Here is a 21,938-nt window from a genome sequence, read left to right as displayed (position 1 = left end):
ATAATGATGTATAGATGTTATCCTAGAGGGTGTGGTGGTTTGAGTGGCGAACAATGGGTTTCAGCTTAGCCATAGCATGCCTGAGGGATTTGGGCATTTGGGTCCACTGGTTCTGGGAAATTTCCATTTATTGTTTTTGATGGTGTAACTTTATCACAAAGGGAACTTGTGAAGAGCTTAGGAGTCTTCCTAGATTCTAGCTCCTCTTTGAGAAACAGGTGGCAGCCATGATTAGAAGGACCTTTGCACAACTTTGTGTTACAAACTAAAAAGGGTAGGTTCCAATTTTTTTTACTACTACTCTGTGGGTATGGTTTGATTGCCATGTGATGGTGGGCATGGCTTCATGGTCATGTAAAGTGGTGGGAGAGGTTTGGTCATGTAACTGGATGGGAGTGGCTTTGTGGTCATGTGACTGGGTGAGCATGGCCAACTTCATTCACATCAGGGGCTAGAGTTAGGGTGCCTGCCCTCTCCTTGCCTCAAAGGCCACAACAAGAAAAAATTTCCCTGTCTATTTCCTAGTACTGAACATCCAAAATATGCTATTTAATCCTATATATACCGTATTTTTCAGTGTGTAAGACGCACCTTTTTCCTGCCTAAAAGAGGCTGATACTTAGGGTGCATCTTATACTCTGAATGTAGATTTCCCCCCCCCAGCCCTAACGATCTTACCAGTTCTTATCTTGCAAGCTCTTACCTTGCAGGCTCTTTCATTGTTTCTCTCTGTGAAGAATGTTTTCCAGGCCCTTAGTCTTTGCAGGGTTTGTTTCATTACTCTAATTTGATCTGAGTAAGTTTGTTTCCAGCCCTAACCAGGTGCTAACAATGTTCCCAGCTCTTACTGGCTTGCAAGCTCTTTCATTGTTACTTTCTTCCAAGAATGTACTCCAAACCCTGTCTTTATAGGGTTTTTTTCATTGCTTTACATGCTCAAGATATTTCTTTCTAGCGCTAACCAGGTGCTATTAATGTACCCAAGCTCTTCAATTGTTACTCTCTGCTAAGAATGTTTTCCAAGCCCTAAGTCTTTGCAGATTTTCCCCATTAGTCTAACTTGCTCCAAATGTTTCTTTCCAGCCCTAACCAGGTGCTAACAATGTTCCCAGCTCTTATCAGCTCTTTCATTGTTATTCTCTGCAAAGAAGAATGTTTTCCAAGCCTTAAGTCTTTGCAGGTTTTTTCCATTGGTCTACTCGCTCAAACTGTTTCTTTCCAAGTGCTAATGATGTTCCCAGCTCTTACTGGCTTGCAAGCTCTTTCATTGTTACCCTCTCAGAATTAAAAAAAAATTAAGCCTTTAACCAGGGGATAAAATAATGTGCTGAAGCTGACCAGACTAAGGACGCTAGCTAGATGAATACCTGGCAAGCAGATTCTTTTCCCTATTTCCCTCCCCACAAACTAAGGTGCATCTTATATTCCAGTTTGTCTTATAATCCGAAAAATACAGTATATGCCATATGTGTACGCAGTGACAGGCTGTCACTCGCCAGTGCTACCGGACTGCTCCCAGCGGCAGTGTTTTAATGTGTACACTTCAGCTTCCCGTGCATGTGCAAAAGCCAAATCTCATGTGTGCCACCTTTTGTGCGCCACTTAACTGTGCCAAAGTAGATGAGGAGGACAGAAGTTCTCGCTCAGCAGAGAGCTCTGTTCCCCTTACCCTCCAAGCAGCACTAAGAGCAGCCACGAGACATCCATTGTCCAAACTCAGTGGAGAGCAGCATGCTGCCAAGCCAAGCCTCAAGCACTGTGCCAATATGCTTCCATATTCAGTTTATACTGTTGGTAGTGATATACAGTGATCCCTCGATTTTCGCGATCTCAATCTTCGCGAAACGCTATATCGCGATTTTTCCACCCGATGACGTCACTCCTTTCCTTTCTCATCTTTCTTTCTCTCTTTCTCTATCTTGCTTCTTCCTCTCTCACACTCTCTTCCTCCCTCTCTCATCTCTTTCTTTCCTTCTCTCTCTTTCTCTATCTCTCCCCCTCTTGCTCTCGAGCGGCAAGCGAGCAGCCGGGCGGGCAGGTGAACGGGCAAGCGGCAAGCGAGTGGCTGGGTGGGCGGGTGACGGGCAAGCAGCAAGCGAGCAGCCGGGAGGGCGGGTGAACAGGCAAGCGGCAAGCGAGCGGGCGGGCGGGTGACGGGCAAGCGGCAAGCGAGCAGCCGGGCGGGCGGGTGAACAGGCAAGCGGCAAGTGAGCGGGCGGGTGACGGGCAAGCGGCAAGCGATCTTGGGGTTTCCCCTTTGCCTGGGCGGCGGGAAGACCCAGGGAAGGTTCCTTCGGCCGCCCAGAAGCTGATCTGCTCCGCAGCGCGGCAGCAGCGAGGAGCCGAAGATGGGGTTTCCCCTTTGCCTGGGCAACGGGGAAACCCCATCTTCGGCTCCTCGCTGCTGCTGCGCTGCGGAGCAGATCAGCTGCTGGGCGGCCGAAGGAACCTTCCCTGGGTGCCGCCCGCCGCCCACGCAAACTCCACCATCTGCGCATGTGCGGCCATGAAAAAAAGCGCAGATGGTGTTTTTACTTCCGCAACCCTACATCGTGAAAAATCGATTATTGCGAGGGGTCTTGGAACGGAACCCTCGCGATACTCGAGGGATCACTGTAAAGCATTTCATTGCATAGAGCTGTGCTATTTGAGGGACTGCTTTTCTCCATTCATATTTACTCATCCCATTAGGACTGGCAGGTGAGTCAGGTTCTCGATACATCTATTATGGAATGTTTGTTTGTTTATATTTGATTTGATTTGATTTGATTTGAATGCCACCCCTCTCCGTAGATTCGGGATGGCTCATGTTATCAGGTAGGCCCCCTGATTTCGGTAATGGTGCCTGCCCTTTGGTATATCAACACTTCAAAAATTGAATTGCCCCAGCCTTTCACATAAGCCCTTAAAGACAAAACTTTGTCACTCAGCTTGGAGGTCTAGATGTGTGGAAGAGCCCATGCAAAGGTTTTATCTATCTATCTATCTATCTATCTATCTATCTATCTATCTATCTATCTATCTATCTATCTATCTATTTTGTTGGTGTTTCAGTTTGTTGAGTTTTGGCTGCTGATTATGGGTATGTTGGGGTTTTTTTAAAGATATGCATTATGTGATATTTTTGACTTTTGTTAGTCTCCCTGAATCATGAATTTAAAAATTTAATCTAAATAAATAATAATAGAAAAAACTTTATAGAGTTACATTATAATAGTATAATTTTGCAAGTATGATTGTGCTTTACTTGCTATCCTTATACCACAATTAATCAGGGAGACATTTGGCTTGTCTGAGTCACTACATAACCTTTCTTCCTAGGTATTAAAAATATTTCAGCTCTCTTTCCCTTTGTAACAATTTTTTGCATATCTTTGTAAAGGTCAGCTCCCATACTCTCTACACCGAATGTTGTTATTTCTTTGATTTGTGGATTATTATTGTGCAAACTCCTCTTTCAGATACAGTGATCCCTCGATTTTCGCGATCTCGATCTTCGCGAAACGCTATATCGCGATTTTTCAAAAAATATTAATTAAAAATATTTTCCCACCCGATGATGTCACTCTCTTCCTTTCTCATCTTTCTTTCTCTCTCTCTTTCTCTATCTTGCTTCTTCCTCTCTCACACTCTCTTCCTCCCTCTCTCATCTCTTTCTTTCCTTCTCTCTCTTTCTCTATCTCTCCCCCTCTTGCTCTCAAGCGGCGGGCGGGCGAGCAGCGGGCGGGCAGCAGCAAGGAGCCGAAGATCGGGGTTTCCCCTTTGCGTGGGCGGCGGGGAAGACCCAGGGAAGGTTCCTTCGGCCGCCCAGCAGCTGATCTGCTTGGCAGCGCCGCAGCAGCGAGGAGCTGAAGATCGGGGTTTCCCCTTTGCGTGGGCGGCGGGAAAACCCCGATCTTCGGCTCCTCACTGCTGCGGCGCTGCCGAGCAGATCAGCTGCTGGGCGGCCGAAGGAACCTTCCCTGGGTCTTCCCACCGCCCATGCAAACTCCACCATCTGCGCATGCGCGGCCATGAAAAAAAAGGTCGCGCATGCGCAGATGGTGTTTTTACTTCCACATCACTATATCGCGGAAAATCGATTATCACGAGGGGTCTTGGAACGGAACCCTCGCAATAATCGAGGGATCACTGTATATCATTATTCACTCTATTTCATTCATTTATTTAATTTCGGATTAAACCAGACTAATAATGATTTGGATATATTTATGATAGTACAGTGGTCCCTCGATCATCGCGAGGGTTCCGTTCCAGGACCCCAAGCGATGATCGATTTTTCGCGAAGTAGCGGTGCGGAAGTAAAAACACCATCTGCGCATGCGCAGATGGTGTTTTTACTTCCACCGCCGCCCGCCCTTCGCCCGCCCACCCCATTGCTCGCGACTGGAGTTTCCCCGCGCGCGTGCCGCCCGCCCGCCCACGCTGTTGCTGGGGCCGCTTCCCAGCTGGGGAGCGGAGCTGGGGTGTCCCCAAGCGCGCGCGCACCGCCCGCCCGCCCACGCTGTTGCTGGGGCCGCTTCCCAGCTGGGGAGTGGAGCTGGGGTTTTCCCAAGCGCGCGCGCGTTGCTGGGGCCGCTTCCCAGCTGGGGAGCGGAGCTGGGGTGTCCCCAAGCGCGCACGTACCGCCCGCCCACGCTGTTGCTGGGGCCGCTTCCCAGCTGGGGAGCGGAGCTGGGGTTTCCCCAAGCGCGCGCGTGTTGCTGGGGCCGCTTCCCAGCTGGGGAGCGGAGCTGGGGTGTCCCCAAGCGCGCGCGCACCGCCCGCCCGCCCTGTTGCTGGGGCCGCTTCCCAGCTGGGGAGCGGAGCTGGGGTTTCCCCAAGCGCGCGCGCGTTGCTGGGGCTGCTTCCCAGCTGGGGAGCGGAGCTGGGGTTTCCCCAAGCGCGCGCGCTCCGCCCACCCACACTGTTGCTGGGGCCGCTTCCCAGCTGGGGAGCGGAGCTGGGGTGTCCCCGCGTGTGCCACCCGCCCGCCCACGCCGTTGCTCGCGCTGCCGCTGGGGTCTTACCGGGGCAAGAGGGGGAAGACCCAGGGAAGCCGCCCAGCTTCCCAGCTGGGGAACTCCACCATCTACGCATGCGTGGCCATAGAAAAAAGGCACGCATGCGCAGATGGTGGAGTTTACTTCCGGGTTGAAAACTCACGAAATAGCTCTTTCGTGATGCTCGAGGACGCGAAACTCGAGGGTTCACTGTATGTCATATAATAATATGCCTAGATAAAATGTGCACATTTATTGAATAAAATAAGTTGTTGTTTATTTTTATTTTTTTTGCTTACAATTCTTTTTCCAGAGTGTTCTAAGGACAAAAACTCACAATCACATGTTTGCTGAGAAACAAACACTTCTTAAATAATCTTACAGGGTCTAAACCTCAGTTTTTCTAGCAAAATTTCATACTTTAAAGCAGCAAGGCAGTTATTTTTATTTGTATCTCGTCTTCATTATTTTATAAATAACTCAAGGTGGCAACCACATGAAAAACTTTTCCTCCTTTTATTTTACTCACAACAACCCTGTGAGATCAAGGGTGGGTTCCAATTTTTTCCCCTTCCGTTCTGAGGGCATGGCTTATTTTGTAAGTATGACTTGATTGACATGTGACAAGGGCATGTGACTGTATGGGAGTTATTTGGCAGTAATGAGACTAAGAGGGAGTGGCTTTGCAGTCATGTGACTGGGAGGAACTGGGAGGAACCCATCTCTGTGTTAGATGGGTTGGACTGAGAGAGAGGGACTAGCCAAAAGTTGGCTAAGATAGGACTTTACCATCTCCCACTTTCTAGCCTTGTGCCTTAACCACTACACAAATGCCCAAGTCTATTTTAGAGTACACTTGAAAATAAAATGCCCTGGAATTACAATATGAAAATCTCAAGTTCAATCTGAACCAGTACTAAACCTTTAGAATGTAAATTCTTAATTTCAATCAATTTGCATTCAAAAACATTGCCTGTTTTCAGTGAAAATCCTGAGATCAGCCCGATATCTCCTAGAAGCAATAATTAAGCAATTATTAACATCAGTACATGATTCATCAACTATCTTGTCTGAGCAAAACTCAGCTTCCTTCTGTAGAATGTTTTAAAATAGATAGGTTGAATGTAATAGAATAGATAGAATGTTTTCAAATAGATAGATCCAGACCAGATCTATCTTTATTACAACGAATCTGCTCCCGTGAACTCCATACGGAACCCAAGAGACGACTGGATCTAGGAAAAACAAACTTATACATTTGATGCTGAATGCATCAAAAACAAGACCCGCAACACATCCTACATCAGTGATGGTGAACCTTTTTTCCCTCGGGTGCTAATAAAGCATGGGCATGTGCTATCACATATGTGTGAGTGCCCACACCCACAATTCAATGCCTTGGGAGGGCAACAACAGCTTCCCCTGGCCCCTGGAGGCCCTCTGGAGACTGGAAATGGCCTGTTTCCCAACTTCTGCTGGGCCCATTAGGCTTATGTTTTGCCCTACCCAGGCTCCAAAGGTTTCCCTAGAGCCGGGGGAGGGTAAAAATGCCCTTCCCCACCCACCAGAGGCTCTCTGGAAGCCAAAAACGCCCTACCAAAGTGTCCATGTGATCCAAAAATAAGCTGACCAGCACTCACATGCACATTGGAGCTGAGCTAGGACAACAGCTTGTGTACCAGCAGATATTGCTCGTGTGCCACCTATGGCACCCATGCCATAGGTTCACCATCACTGTCCTACATCATCCAACTGACCTGCCTGCCCAAATAAGTCAACATCTCATGCACTATCAGCCAAGACTAGGAAAGCACACCTGTTACTCAAATACTAATCTCAAATGCAAACCATTCAATACAAGAAGCATAATTAACAAGATGTCTGAATTCCTACTACTACTCAACACCAACACCTTCAACATTACCTTTGTCTGTAAAACATGGCTACTTTGTTACAGAGCCTCTGACTACGACATCACCCATGCAAACAAATTAACCTCACTACTAAGGTGATCAGCCTCCTGCCCATACCCTATTATCTTTCTTGGTGACCTCAACCTATCAAACATCAACTGGACCCTAAACGAATACACAACTGAACCCACCCATACAAACCTTTACATCATTATTACCAATCTGGGACTTGACCGACTAATGACGAACAATATTAGACTCAACAACTGCCTAGACCGCATATTCTGCAACAGCAAAAGTGCAATTTATGGACTAGAAATAAAATAGCCTTTTCCAACAGCGACCACAGTATGATTGACTTTAGCCTCAATCTATACCATTGCAAGAATCACCAATGGACACCCAAGTATAACTTTAAAAAAGCCAACTATGAACCCATAGATGCTGATATCTCAATTATTGACTGGCAAATTCTATTCTCTAGCTGTAACACTTCCAGTGACTTCTACAACATATTTTTGGTTGAAGTCAAAAGAACTGTTAGACTACACCAGTGGTGGGCTTCTACAGGAACGGTCAGGAATGCAGTTCCAGTAGCAAAATTTGAAGCTCCACTCCAGAGCACCCAATTTGCACTGAAAGATGTTGAAACAAAATGTATAAGCCATGCCCACAGTGTGGTAGTAAAAATTTTGGTAACCCATCACTGGACCTCATGTACCACTAACAACTACCAATTATATTGTAAGCCACCCTGAGTCTCAGGAGAAGGTCGGCATAGAAATCTAATAAATGAATGAATGAATGCATGAACGAATGAGTAAACAAACAAACAAACCAAGAAAAATAAACTACCCATATCAATAAGGAAACTATAACCCCCCCCCCCCAAAAAAATCCTTCTGATTAAAAAACAAAACAGGCTATGTAGCCAACTTCAAAGCCCACCATAAAAATATATGCCATCCCAAGTCTTCGGAGAGGGGCGGCATACAAATCTAATAAATTATTATTATTACTATTATTATTACTATTATTATTATTATTATTATTATTATTATTATTATTATTATTAAAGACAGAATGCTTCAATTATCACGGGAAACAAGAGGCAAACCTCCCGCACACCAAATCCACCCACACCTTCTATAACTTTGTAAATAACAAACTCAAAACCCAACAACAGGGGCCCAACAACAAAGAATGCTATGATAAATCAATCAATAGCAATCTAATTTGGTGAGAACATATTTGATATTCTCGCCATAAAAGTGAAATTATTATTTTACTTCTAAAATAAAATAATAAAATATTTTAATAAAATAATAAAATATTATTTTATTATATAAGGGACAAAACGTAGCTCACTTACTTCTTGGAAAATGGGAATATGGTCTAGCGGTTGCTGTCATATGAGCATTTGACATGCATTAAAAGTATTACCTACAGAGACTCCTTATCAGCTGCAAGAGGCAGTAATCAGTAAACCAGTCGACTAATTTCATCCATATCCTGTATTAAGGAATTGAGTCAAATCAGTGAAACTGAAATGGAAGCATTCCTGGGGTTAGCTGTTCCACTTGCACCATCCAAACAAGAAAATCATAATAAAGGTCCTTAGGATTATACAGCAATTGGCTTGTAATGATTAGCAGATTAATAGTTGGTTTCTCTAGGAACTCTGCACATACAAAAGTCCATATGAGTTAGAGTCAATTTAGTCCACATTTCTGATTTTAGTTGCTAATGGATTTTTCAGCTGTTATTTATTCAATATCAATAGTACTTAGACTTATATACTGCTTCACAGTGCTTTACAGCCCTCTCTTAAGTGGTTTACAGAGTCAGCATATTGCCCCTGACAATCTGGGTCCTCATTTTACCCACCACAGAGGGATGGAAGGCTGAGTTAATCTTGAGCCTAGTGAGATTTCAAATGCCAAATTGCAGGCGGCAGAAATGACCTGCAGTACTGCATTCTAATAACTGCGCCAGCACGGCTCTTAAATGCCTAAACAAGATTCTATTAGTGGAAATGTTTGATAATTAAATTTTTGTCAAATTGCAGTCATAATTAGAAGACACTGAGCCTAATCAGAACAGTCCATATAAGATTTACTTTCTTTTTTTCTCCTCTTTTATATTTATTGTTAACTTACTGTAACTCACAGTTCACATTCTGTGTTAGCCTGTTTGAACTTGATTTATAAATAAATTATATACAGTGATACCTTGTGTTACAAACTTAATTGGTTCCGGGATGAGGTTCTTAAGGTGAAAAGTTTGTAAGATGAAACAATGTTTCCCATAGGAATCAATGGAAAAGCGATTAATGCGTGCAAGCCCAAAATTCACCCCTTTTGCCAGCCAAAGCCCCCATTTTTGTGCTGCTGGGATTCCCCTTAGCCTCCCCTCCATGGGAAACCCCACCTATGGACTTCTGTGTTTTTGCGATGCTGCAAGAGAATCCCAGCAGAGGAATCCCAGCATCGCAAAAATGAGCTCTTTGCTGGCAATGGAAGTCAGGAGGTGGGGTTTCCCAGCGAAGGGAGCATCAGTGAAATCGCAGCATCGCAAAAACACAGAAGTCCTCGAAACCCCACCTCCGGACCTCTGTGTTTTTGTGATGCTGTGATTTCACTGAGGCTCCCCTCGCTGGGAAAGTCCACCTCCAAACTTCCATTGCCAGCGAAGCGCCTATTTTTGCGCTGCTGGGATTCCCCTGCAGCATCACAAAAACACGGAAGTCCGGAGGTGGGGTTTCCCATGGAGGAGAGCCTAAGGGGAATCCCAGCAGTGCAAAAACAGGTGCTTCGCTGGCAATGGAAGTCCGGAGGTGGGGCATCCCAGTGACGGCGGTGGGTTTGTAAGGTGAAAATAGTTTGTAAGAAGAGGGGGGGAAATCTTAAACCCTGGGTTTGTATCTCGAAAGGTTTGTATGACGAGGCGTTTGTAAGACGAGGTATCACTGTATATATATAGCATATATACTTTGTGTGTGTCTGTATGTATGCATATATGCTTTTTCCCAGAGGTGGTATTTATCTGGTTCTATCTGTCTACCACTGGTGCTGACTGTGAGTGGGCACACCCACTCAGCCACCCACTTACTCACCCACCTACTCAGACATAATGATGTCCCATTTATCCTCATTTTGGAGGCTGTGTGCATGTGCAAAGGCTGTGCGCATACGCGGAGGTGGTGCGTGTGTACTCATACATATGCTCACATTTGCGAACCAGTAGGGAATATCACCCCTGCTCTTCCCTCTGTTTCAATATATGCTTTCCAAGAAACTTTTTTTCTCAGCAGTGCTGCTTTTGTCAATTTATCACTGCAAAAAATTTCAATCGTTCTAGAGTATTCCTTTAAATTGTCCCCCATTCTCTCTAAACATGGATCATAAAACTATATCTGACTAGGTATAATGTGATCAAATGTGAAGGATCATAAAACTAACTCTTAGAAAGGTGGAAAGGTTTTTCAATCTCCTTTCTGCAGAGAACAACAGAATCCTCTCAAGAGAGAGCTTGTTATAGAGAAAAATGCAATTGCTGAAAACAGTGGGAGCTTTAAACTTGTAAAGTAATGAAAGACCTAAAAGAGGATATGAAACCAAACTAAATAGGTCCCCAGCAGGAGATGTTACCTATAATATATTTCTCTCCAGGTTGACTGAGAAGAAGTAAAGGAAGGAGGGAGAAAACAGAAAATAAACTATTAAATACACAATAATGTTATGAAGAGGGGATTCTTTTGGAGAGAATGAATAGGAAACAGGAGAATAAAGTGGAACAATGTGGCAAGGTAAAGAAAACAAATTAAAAAAAATAAATAAATAACAGTAGAAAAGGAGAAAGAAGCAGCAAATATCAATAGAACAGGTTCCAGCACATCAGATATTAACATTAAGTTTTTCTTATGCTTTACAGCTATTCACCAATTAATGAATCTTTGCACTTCTTTTGGCTTAAGGGTGAAATTTTTTTAAAAAAAATTCATGGCATATTTGAGAGCTGCCATCAACAATTGGGTGATGTCAGAGCCTGATTGGAATAGGATTTTTTTTTAAATATATCATTTATATTTTCTTTGATGTAGAGTTTATTTCCCTCTCAGAAAATTATTGGTGAGGCAAATTACACTGGTCAACACAAAAAAAGGTAATATGTGTGTTTTATGGAGTTTGATGTGCTGATTTCAAAAATATGCTTAGTTTTGCTCTATCCAATACAGTTTCTGATATAGAAGCATTTTTGTTATTACGTTATATCTACATTTTTAATGTATGTGGTATTTGTTTGTTTGTTTATTTATTTATTTGATCTCTATGCCGCACTTCTCCTGAGACTCAGGGCTGCTTACAACATGTTAGAAATCAAAATAAAATTACCTTCTAAAATCCCCCATAGTTAAAATTTAGACAAACAGATTCATACCTCATACATTACTATAGCAATAGCATTTAGACTTATATACCGCTTCACAGTGCTTTACAGCCCTCTCTAAGCCGTTTACAGAGAGTCAGCATATTGCCCCCAACAATCTGGGTCCTCATTTTACTGATCTTGGAAGGATAAAAGGCTGAGTCAACCTTGAGCCTGCTGAGATTTGATTTGCCAAACTGCTGGCAGTCGATGATCAGCAGAAGTAGCTTGCAGTACTGCACTCTAACCACTGCACCACCAAAGCTCTTACATCCTACATTGATTCATAGGGCAGAGCGAGATATCAAAGTTTCAATGGCCCAAGCCTGCTGGCAGAAATGGGTCTTTAAAGCTTTATGGAAGGCAGACAGAGTGGGGTCAGTACGATTCCCTGGGGGGAGCTCGTTTCATAGATCTGGGGCTTTCACATATGCCACTTTATAAGGCTTTTCAGCTGTAAGTGGCTTATAGAGTCATCATACTGCACCCAACAATCTGGGCCCTCATTTTACCAATCTTGGAAGGATGGAAGGCTGAGTCAACCTTGAGTCAGTCGGGATTGAACTCCTGACAATGAATAGAGTTAGCTTGTAATGCTGCATTCTAACCACTACACCACAATGGTGGACTATAGACAAAAATGATTATACTTCATCTCAACACAACTTTCAAAAAATGTCATTAACTGGCTAGATTGAGACTAAATTGGGCCCCAGGACTGAAGGGGAGGGGGAGGAATTTTCATTACATTATTTGGTGTACCAATTTCAACTGTTCCTGGATTCACTTCTTAATTGAACCACTTCTACTTGTTCTACAAGATCATCCCTAGGCTGAATTCAGGGACTGAAATAGTTATGGGTATTTTTATTATACCCATATGACATCTCTACTCAGTAGGCTGTACTCTCTCCCAGTAGGCAATTGGATGAAATCAAGGTGCAGATTATCACCTATAGGCATAAAATCAAATTACCACATTCTCCTAAGAATATTGATCCATCACACATGTTGATAGAAGGACATATTCAGTTCTTCAGGTCCCTTGAAACAATGTCAAATTGTGAGACACAGAAGATGTGAGCTACCTTTTGAAATTATCTTTATCATGACATGCATCTGGCTTTGATCCTGCAGGATGTGGCTCTTCACTAGGTTTTCAGGAAGGGACCTGAAGGACCTGAATGTGACCACACATGTGGAATGTGTAAATATACTTAGGAGAATGTGGTAACATGATCCTATGCCATGTAGGTGATAATTTATCACCATTAATTGCATCTAAATACCTACTGGGAAACTGTGCATTTTACAGAGTAGAGATGATGTGTGGGTGTCCTCATTCTTTGAAGTTATAGTAGATTTCCTCCATATTTACCATTTCTTTAGTTAATTTTAATGGTATGTTTGATTTGCATTGTTCATTTAATTTTCTATTTTTGTTTTTTCCCTATGCCACATTTTTTGAGTTGAGTTAAATTGAGTCATGTTCACTGAATTGGGCAACCATTCAGAAAGTATTCAGACCCCCTTCATTTTTGTCAACTGTTTCTACAGTTGTTGAAATTCATTTTTTCTCATTATTCTATACTCAATATCTCATAATAACAAAGTGAAACAGAATTTTAGAAATGTCTGTAAATTTATTAAAAAGAACAAACTGAAATATCACATTGGCATAAGTATTTGGACAGTCAATTCAGTACTTTACTGAAACACCTTTGGTATCAATTACAGCCTTGAGTGTTTTTGGGTATGTGATAAGCTTTAGACACCTGGATTAGGGGACTTTCTGCCATCCTCCCTTGCAAATCCTCTCAAACTCAGTCAGGTTTTATGGTGACCATCAGTAGGCAGCCATTTTCAGGTCCCTCCAGAGATGTTCAATAAGGTTCAAGTCAGAGCTCTGGCAGGACCACGATAATTGGTCTTCTCTGGGCCCCGTCGACTAAACAATGTCGTTTGGCGGGCCCCAGGGGAAGAGCCTTCTCTGCGGCGGCCCCAGCCCTCTGGAACCAACTCCCCCCGGAGATTAGAACTGCCACCACCCTCCCTGTCTTTCGTAAACTACTGAAGATTCATTTATACCACCAGGCATGGGGGAGTTGAGATAGCTCTTCCCCCTAGGCCATTACAAGTTATGCATGGTATATTTGTGTGTATGTTTGGTTTTATAATAGGGGTTTTTAGTTGTCTTTTATTATTGGATTGTACATGTTGTGTTTATTATTGTTGTTAGCCGCTCCGAGTCTACGGAGAGGGGCGGCATACAAATCCAATAAATAATAATAATAATAATAATTATTATTATTATTATTATTATTATTATTATTATTATTATTATTATTATTATTATTATTATTATAGATATTCACAGAATTGTCTCTAAGCTACTCTTTGTGTGATCTTGGCTGTGGGCTCAGGATAGTTGGAAAATGAACATTTGGCCGAGGCTGAGGTGCTGTGGAACAGGTTTTTGCTAAGGTTATCCCTATTTTTTGCTCCATTCAGCTTTCCCTCAAGCCTGAGGAGTCTTCCAGTCCCTTCTACTGAAAAACACTCCCACAACATGATGCTGCCACCACCATGCTTCATGGGTTGGGATAATATTGGGCAGGTGATGGGTGATGCCTGGTTTCCTCTAATTGTTTAACTAGAGTCCTTAGGATGTTGGGGCGACATACAAATTTACATACATACATACGCACGCGCGCGCACACACACACACAGAGTGCATACATACATAAATGTATGTTTAGAATTAAGGCCAAACAGATCAATCTTTGTTTCATCAGACCAGATAATCTTTTTCTTCACAGTTTGAGAGTCTTTCAGATATTTTTCTTGCAAAATTCCATGCAGACTTTTATGTGTTTTGCACTGAGAAGAAGCTTCTGTCTAGCCCCTCTGTCATAAAGCCTGGACCAGTGGAGGGTTCTAATGATGGTGTCTTTCTGAAACTCTATTCTATCTCTAGAGCTCAGTCAGAATGACCATCGGACTCTTGGTCACCTCCTTTAGTAAGGCCCTTCTCCCCTGATTGCTCAGTTTGACTGGACTACCAGCTCTTGGAAGAATCCTGGTTGTGCCAAACTTCTTCCATTTGAAAATTATGGAGGCCACTGAGCTTAGGAAGCTTCAGTGCGTCAGAATTTTTTATTGTAACCCTTCCCAGATCTGTGCCTTGTAATAATGTCTGAGCTCTGCAGTCAGTTTCTTTGGCATCTTGGCTTTTACTCTGCTGCAGAATGAATTGTCAGCTGTGAGACTTTCTTTAGAGAGGGTTGTGTGTCTTTCCAAATCATGTCCAATTAATTTAATTTACAACAGATGGACTCAAATCAAGGCATAGAAACATGTCAGCAATGATCAAGAGAAATAGGAGGCACCAATTTCAAGTATTGTTTCAAAGGGTCTGAATACTTATGCCGATGTGATATTTCATTTTTTTCTCTTTTTAATAAATTTACAGACCTTTCTAAAATTCTGTTTTCATTTTGTCATTATGGGTTACTGAGTGTATGTTAATGAGGGGGAAAATTTTTTTTATCAACAATGTAGAATCAGGCTGCAGCGAAGTGAAAAAGGTTCACTCATACTTTCTGAATGCACTATAAATATTTTAGGTAGCTAACTAAATAATGTTCAGACTCCCGTTGGATGTATTTTCTTCTGAGTAATGAATTAGTTGATGCATTTGTGCATATGGCGTCCCTTCTTGTTCTATACATATATGCATATTGAAAAACATGGTGTGTGTGTGTGTGTGTATTCACAACACACACCCATATGCATTGTTCTGATTATGTGACCACGAGGAGATAAGTTTAGAGTTGCCACCCTACTGTGTTATATGTTTTTCCTAAACATTTTCCTTTTTTGTTTGAATATATATTTATTAAATTTTTCCATTTTTAAAAAAAGAGTACAGTAAACCCTCACCTATCGTGGGAGTTACGTTCCAGACCTTGCGGCGATAGGTGAAATCCGCGATGGGGAATTTATCCTCCTTCCCACCAGCTCCGGATGCCTGGAGGCGAGCAACGGCCGGCTAACCTTTCCCCCCCACTACTACTTACTCTGTTCTTTGCAGCAGTTCGGCCAAATGTTGTGTTTTTTGCCTTGCCCCGGCTGTAAAGTCCCTGGTGAGCTGCCCCGGCTGTTTCTTTTTTTCTCTCTCTCTCTTCCGCCCTCGAGCACTTCCTCTTCCATCCTCGAGCCCAGTCTGGAAATCCCCGCCGCGTCGCGTTCCTTTCTTTTTTTTCCTTTGGGCACTGGCGAGGGGGATTGAACGAGGGGACGGGCCTCCGCCGGAGCCTAGTCCCCGCCCCGCTCATCATTTGGGAGTCCCGCTGGGGGATTCTAGCGCTTGTTTGTGTGGTAAAATCATTCAAATGAAGCTGACCTGCGATGAAGTGAAGCCGCGGCAGGTGAAGCGCGATATAGCGAGGGACTACTGTACATAATCATATTTACAGATGAATCTACATCATACATACATTCCTATCAACATTGTCTTTTAATTGCTTTTTGATTTCTTGATATTTTATTTCAATGCTTCTTTAAAGTTTCTTTTTTTGTCCATTGGTACCATTTTGTCCAGGTTTCATAATAGTCCGATTCTTTTCAATTATTAAGTTCCATTTTCAATCTGTCCATCTCTGCGCAGTCGTATATTTTCTTGATGATCTCATTGTCTTCAGGTATTTGCAGATTTTTCCAGTTCTGTGCAAATACAATCCTTGCAGCTGTTGTAATATGCAAGCTTAAATATTTTACATTTTTAGAATAGGTACCTCTCATAATACCCAGTAGAAAAAACTCTGGCGTATATTCTATTTTTGTATTTGTTATTTGACACAACCAATTATTTATTTTTTTCCAATATTTACCTAAACATTTTTCTATTCAATTTCTTAGTTGCATTTGACAATTTTCAACCTTACTTTTCTTTTGTTAGTTTTATTCAGAGGACCAAATTTAGTCCACCTCTTTTCTGCTTTTAGAGAATTAGCTACTGACAGGAAAGCAAAAGTCCAGATCTGCTTTGGATAATTTGTTTTCCAATATTTGTCTGGCCTGCAAAAAACAAATGCTTCATAATTGGGCAGCATTCTATGTCTCTTTATTGCAGAAATGTTTGAATTAAACATCAAGACATCACAAAACATGGTTAATTTGCATATATATCAGATAATATATGTCAAGTCTGAAATCGACTTGCCCATTTTTGACTGGCCCATTTTCTTTTCTATGTGGGGGTGAGTCTTTTTTCCTGTCCTTTCTTTTCTTAACCCAAAAGTTTCTGTTATGGTCCACCAGTGGCCTGCAGGGCTGGAAGCAGAGTTGGACAGTGATGAGGCTGGGGAGGAACCTGGGCTAGGTCTGGAGTCTGTGAGAAGGCCTGGTGCCAGAGTCAGGGATCCAGCTAGGGCAATTAGGAAGGTCTGTCCTGCCTCTAGAACCACTAGTGGCTGACCTGAGAGAGGAGAGGAACAGGGAGAGCCTATTCTCAATGCACGCATGCACAGAGGTGCCAGAAGGCCAAAACAGTTACAGAGGAGCAGGACTACTCAGTAGTAAGGCTTTGAGATAATTGGCCCCTTCCATAGGCTATATATCCCAGCAACCAGTTAGGTCCCACAGTGTGGGTCTTCTCCGGGTCCCGTCAACTAAACAATGCCGCTTGGCGGGACCCAGGGGAAGAGCCTTCTCTGTGGCGGCCCCGGCCCTCTGGAACCAACTCCCCCCAGAAATTAGAATTGCCTCCACCCTCCTTGCCTTTCGTAAGCTACTTAAAACCCACCTCTGCCGCCAGGCATGGGGGAATTGAAATACTCTTTCCCCCTAGGCCTTTACAATTTTATGCATGGTATGTCTGTACGTATGTTTGGTTTTTATATTAATGGGTTTTTAATCGTTTTTAGTATTGGATTATTATTGTACACTGTCTTGTTATTGCTGTTAGCCACCCCAAGTCTCCGGAGAGGGGCGGCATAAAAATCCAATCAACCAATAAATCAATCAATCAATAAACAAACAAACAAACACGTACATAAATGAATGGAGAAAATGAAAGAGTGCATTGCAGGAAGCAACACAGTTTGTCACTAGCTCTCATCTATGCATCTCGGACTCTGTTTCTGTTTCTGTTTTGACTTGCTAAGTTTTCCTGCAAATAAGTCCTGGGAAGTTTGCCAAAGAAGAGCAAGTTTTGTGTGCGTTATCTGCCTTGCCCTGAAAGAGTGTAGTTGGACTTGTTTTCCTTTGTTTTGACTTAATACAGCTGATAATAAAAATAATTATCAGCCATTACAAATAAAAGGGGTTTGTGGGATGCCGTTTGTGCTGTCTTATTTAATCAGGAAGCCTAGGTTGGAACAGCTTCAGGCTGACACAACCTGGAGCTGAAGGTGTGGGGTAAAGGTAGGTGTGGGTTTGTAGCCAAACAACATAGCTCTGCAATACATCAAGGATATTCCACTGGCTGGCCAGATGAGGCAGAGAGACATAACCAGGCAATAAGCTAGTATTCGGATTGGGCAATGTGGTTCATTGTTTTGGAAAAGCAGAACAGTTTTACTTTTAATGTGGTGGAAAGCAACAGAACATTTAGATTTGGCTTTCCACCAGCTGTGTGCCAAGATGATATTTCCCAATAAACCTGTTCTTTGAGGAACCAACCTGCCTCGAAGTTCTGTCTATAATGAGAGCATTACTTAGAAGGTTGACATTTAAACATTTTTTTAAAAAGTTTATTGATTTTAAAAAGAATATTTCTCATATGTTTTGTTCTGTTTTTACAGATCTTAATCCGTTTCTGTTACAATTTAAATATATCATTCATTTCTTTATATACTTTGTTAAATTATGTACATTCAAATATAGATATCATGTGTAAAGCATAATATTAAAAGAGGGTGGGAAAGGAAAAGAGATATTAGTAAGTATACATTTTTTTAAGTTTCTGTAATAGAGTAGTCATTCATCCCATGTTTTTATTTCATTTCCATTAATATTACGAGGTATTTATTTTTATTTCTATATATACTGATACTTTGTATTGTTACTTTGTGCCATAATTCTTTAGATTCTTTATATTTTATTCCCTTGATTGAGTTTGTCATTTTGTCCATCTCTACACATCTATATAGTTTATCAATAATTAAGCTTTCCGATGGGGTCTGAACATTTTTCCACATTTGTGCCAGTGATATTCTAACTGCGGTGATTATGTGTGTCATAAGAAAAAGTGTTTGCTTGGAGTAATGTCTTTTCCAAATTCCTAAGAGCATACCCTCTGGTATTTTATAATTTTTGTAAGCCATCTGTGGATTGATTTTCATACTTTTTGAATTACAGTGATCCCTCGATTTTCGCGCTCGATCTTCGCGAAATGCTATATCGCGATTTTTCAAAAAATAATAAATTAAAAATACGTGCACGGGTTTTTTTCTACACCACGGTTTTTCCCGCCCGATGACGTCACACGTCATCACCAAACTGACGTCTGCCATTGCTGGTTGGCCGAAATCTCGGCCAATCAGCTTTGTTTGCTCAGCGTGCTTTGAAACTTTTGGAACTGTTGGAACTTGTTAAGACTTGTTGGAAGATGGTTCCTAAACGTTGCACACGGAGTGGAGGCGGCGACGCTAAAAAGAGCAGGAAGATGCTGACAATTAAGGAGAAAATTGATCTTTTGGACATGCTGAAAGCGGGACGTTCTAATGTAGATGTTGGTCGGCATTATGGGATCAACGAATCGACTGTGCGATACATTAGGAAAGAGGAGAAGAAGATAAGGCAAACTTCTCAGATAACATTCAACAATGCTGCAAAAAGAATGGTGATGCCTAGAAACAAACGCCTTATGAAGATGGAAGCTGCTTTGTCCGTGTGGGTACAAGACTGCCGCAAAAAGAGCATTGCTTTGGATACGAACACTATACAAACCAAGGCGCAGCAACTGTACAACCGTCTTGGAAACACAGAAGGAGGTGATGCAGATGAGGGAAACCCAGGTGAGGGCTGGGGTTTTTTATTCTGTCATTATTTAAGTGCTTTTTAAGGAAGGAAGGAGGGAAGGAAGGAGGGAAGGGAGGGAAGGAGGGAAGGAAGGAGGGAGGGAAGGAGGGAAGGAAGGAAGGAGGGAGGGAAGGAGGGAAAGAAGGAAGGAGGAAGGGAAGGAAGGAGGAAGGGAAGGAAGGAGGGAGGGAGGGAAGGAGGGAGGGAAGGAGAGAAGGGAAGGAAGGAGGGAGGGAAGGAAGGACTGTATGCTTTCATTCAAGTCACTTCTCTCTCCCTTTCCTGTCATTCTCTGTAGATGAAGGTGCTGGTGACTCTGAAGACCCCCAGCCATCAACATCTTCTGCTTCTTCAGCCCCAGCCACATTCACAGCAAGCAAAGGGTGGTTTGAGAAATTTCAACAGCGTTATGGCCTGAAGAGTGTGTCATTGCATGGAGAAGCTGCCTCAGCAGATACAGGTGCAGCCGAAAACTTCGTCCAGCGCACGTTTAAAGACCTAATTGCAGAAGGGGGCTACCTTCCAGAACAGGTGTTCAACATGGACGAAACAGGCCTGTTCTGGAAGAGGATGCCTTCACGGACTTTCTTGATGCAAGATGAAGCCAAAGCCCCTGGCTTTAAGGCCATGAAAGATCTGGTGACTTTGATCATGTGTGGGAATGCAGCAGGCTTTTTGATGAAGCCATTGCTAATTTATAAGTCACGAAATCCAAGAGCCCTCAAGAACAGAAATAAGAATGCATTGCCAGTGTACTGGATGCATAATCCTAAAGCATGGATTACAAAACCCCTCACGCGGGACTGGTTTCATCAGTGCTTCATCCCACAGGTGCAGGTTTATTTGGCTGGCAAAGGACTCAATTTCAAAGTGCTTCTCCTAATGGACAATGCTGGAGGCCATGATGACCTGGCACATGAACATAATGGGGTGCAAGTCGAATTCTTGCCACCAAACACCACATCGCTTATCCAGCCGATGGATCAAGGTGTTATCCGCGCATTTAAGGCACTGTACACGCGCAATTCTCTTGGAAGCATCGTGGAAGCAATGGATGCTGATGAAAACTTCACATTGAAGGCCTACTGGCGTCAGTACACAATTGCATCTTGTCTGAAGAACATTCAGAATGCCTTAATGGATATGAAGTCACAGACAATGAATGCCTGCTGGAGGAAATTGTGGCCAGAAGTGGTGCATGATTACAAGGGATTTGCTCCCGAAGAAATTCAAGATGCTGCAGTCCAGAACTCTGTGAAGCTGGCACAGGCACTGGGTGGAGAAGGCTTCATTGACATGACACCAGAGGAAGTCAATGGTTTGCTTGATGAGCATGGCCTACCGCTGACAGACAAAGATCCGGAGGAGCTGACCAGGTCAGCGAGTGAAGAAGAGGAGGAAGCAGAAGCTGAACACAAGCTGAGGAAGAAGAAGATGTTGGCCTAACGCTTGAGCGGCTTGCAGAACTGAACAGAGCTGCTGCAAATGTACAACGCATGGTGGAACTTTGGGATCCCAACATGACTCGCTCTATACAATTTAAGGCCTCCCTTGACAACACCTTTGCACCATACAGAGCCATGTTAGCACAGAAAAAGAAACTGCGCCAACAACTGCCCATAACTATGTTTGTCACAAAAACCAAGAGGTCTGTCACACCATCACCTGCAGCATCAATTGTAGACATGGTGATAGAAGAAGATGCCGAGTTATCCTAGTTATGCTAACCCCCCCCCAAAAAATGTAAAAATGTAAATAAATATTGTTATTATTTCTATCAGGATGACTAAGTGTGTTATTCAATGTGTACAGTACAGGTACAGGTAGAGGTACAGCACAGTAATTAAGGGGATGGGAAATGGTAATTTGTGGGTTGAAAGTGTTGGGACTGAGTGGCATACAGAAGAATGAATGAATGACTGAGTGAATGAAATTCAAACACAGGTGAGGGCTTGGGGTTTTTATTCTGTCATTGTTTAAGTGCTTTTTACGAAATGAAGGAAGGAGGGAAGGAAGGAGAGAAGGGAAGGAGGGAGGGAAGGAAGGAGGGAGGGAAGGAGAGAAGGGAAGGAAGGAGGGAAGGAAGGAAGGAGGGAAGGAGAGAAGGGAAGGAGGGAAGGAGGGAGGGAAGGAGAGAAGGGAAGGAGGGAGGGAAGGAAGGAAGGAGGGAAGGAGGGAGGGAAGGAGAGAAGGGAAGGAAGGAGGGAAGGAGGGAGGGAAGGAAGGAGGGAGGGAAGGAGAGGAAGGAAGGAAGGAGGGAAGGAGGGAGGGAAGGAGAGAAGGGAAGGAAGGAGGGAAGGAGGGAGGGAAGGAAGGAAGGAGGGAAGGAGGGAGGGAAGGAGAGAAGGGAAGGAAGGAGGGAAGGAGGGAGGGAAGGAAGGAGGGAGGGAAGGAGAGAAGGGAAGGAAGGAAGGAGGGAAGGAGGGAGGGAAGGAGAGAAGGGAAGGAAGGAGGGAGGGAGGGAAGGAGGGAAGGAGAGAAGGGAAGGAAGGAGGGAAGGAGGGAGGGAAGGAGAGAAGGGAAGGAAGGAGGGAAGGAAGGAAGGAGGGAAGGAGGGAGGGAAGGAGAGAAGGGAAGGAAGGAGGGAAGG

General features: G+C 43.3%; 1 protein-coding gene across 5 annotated transcripts in view; it reads left to right on the top strand.

The window, feature by feature from the left end:
• CADM2 (cell adhesion molecule 2) overlaps positions 1-21,938 on the top strand; it is a 406,671-nt gene that overhangs the window by 238,463 nt on the left and 146,270 nt on the right. For 2 of the 5 annotated variants that reach the window (XM_070750250.1, XM_070750249.1), the window contains one exon: positions 19,647-20,931. The exons of the other annotated variants lie outside the window; for them this stretch is intronic. In XM_070750250.1, the coding sequence (XP_070606351.1) occupies positions 19,647-20,794 (1,148 nt within the window). In that variant the 3' untranslated portion in view covers positions 20,795-20,931. Of the gene's footprint in view, positions 1-19,646; positions 20,932-21,938 lie in introns of those variants that run through there. 5 annotated transcript variants of the gene reach the window in all.

The sequence above is a fragment of the Erythrolamprus reginae genome, chromosome 4 (genome assembly GCF_031021105.1).
Source record: "Erythrolamprus reginae isolate rEryReg1 chromosome 4, rEryReg1.hap1, whole genome shotgun sequence".
NCBI classification, from domain to species: domain Eukaryota; kingdom Metazoa; phylum Chordata; class Lepidosauria; order Squamata; family Dipsadidae; genus Erythrolamprus; species Erythrolamprus reginae.
Note: the sequence above shows the minus strand (reverse complement) of the source record. Positions and strands in the feature narration are given on the sequence as shown.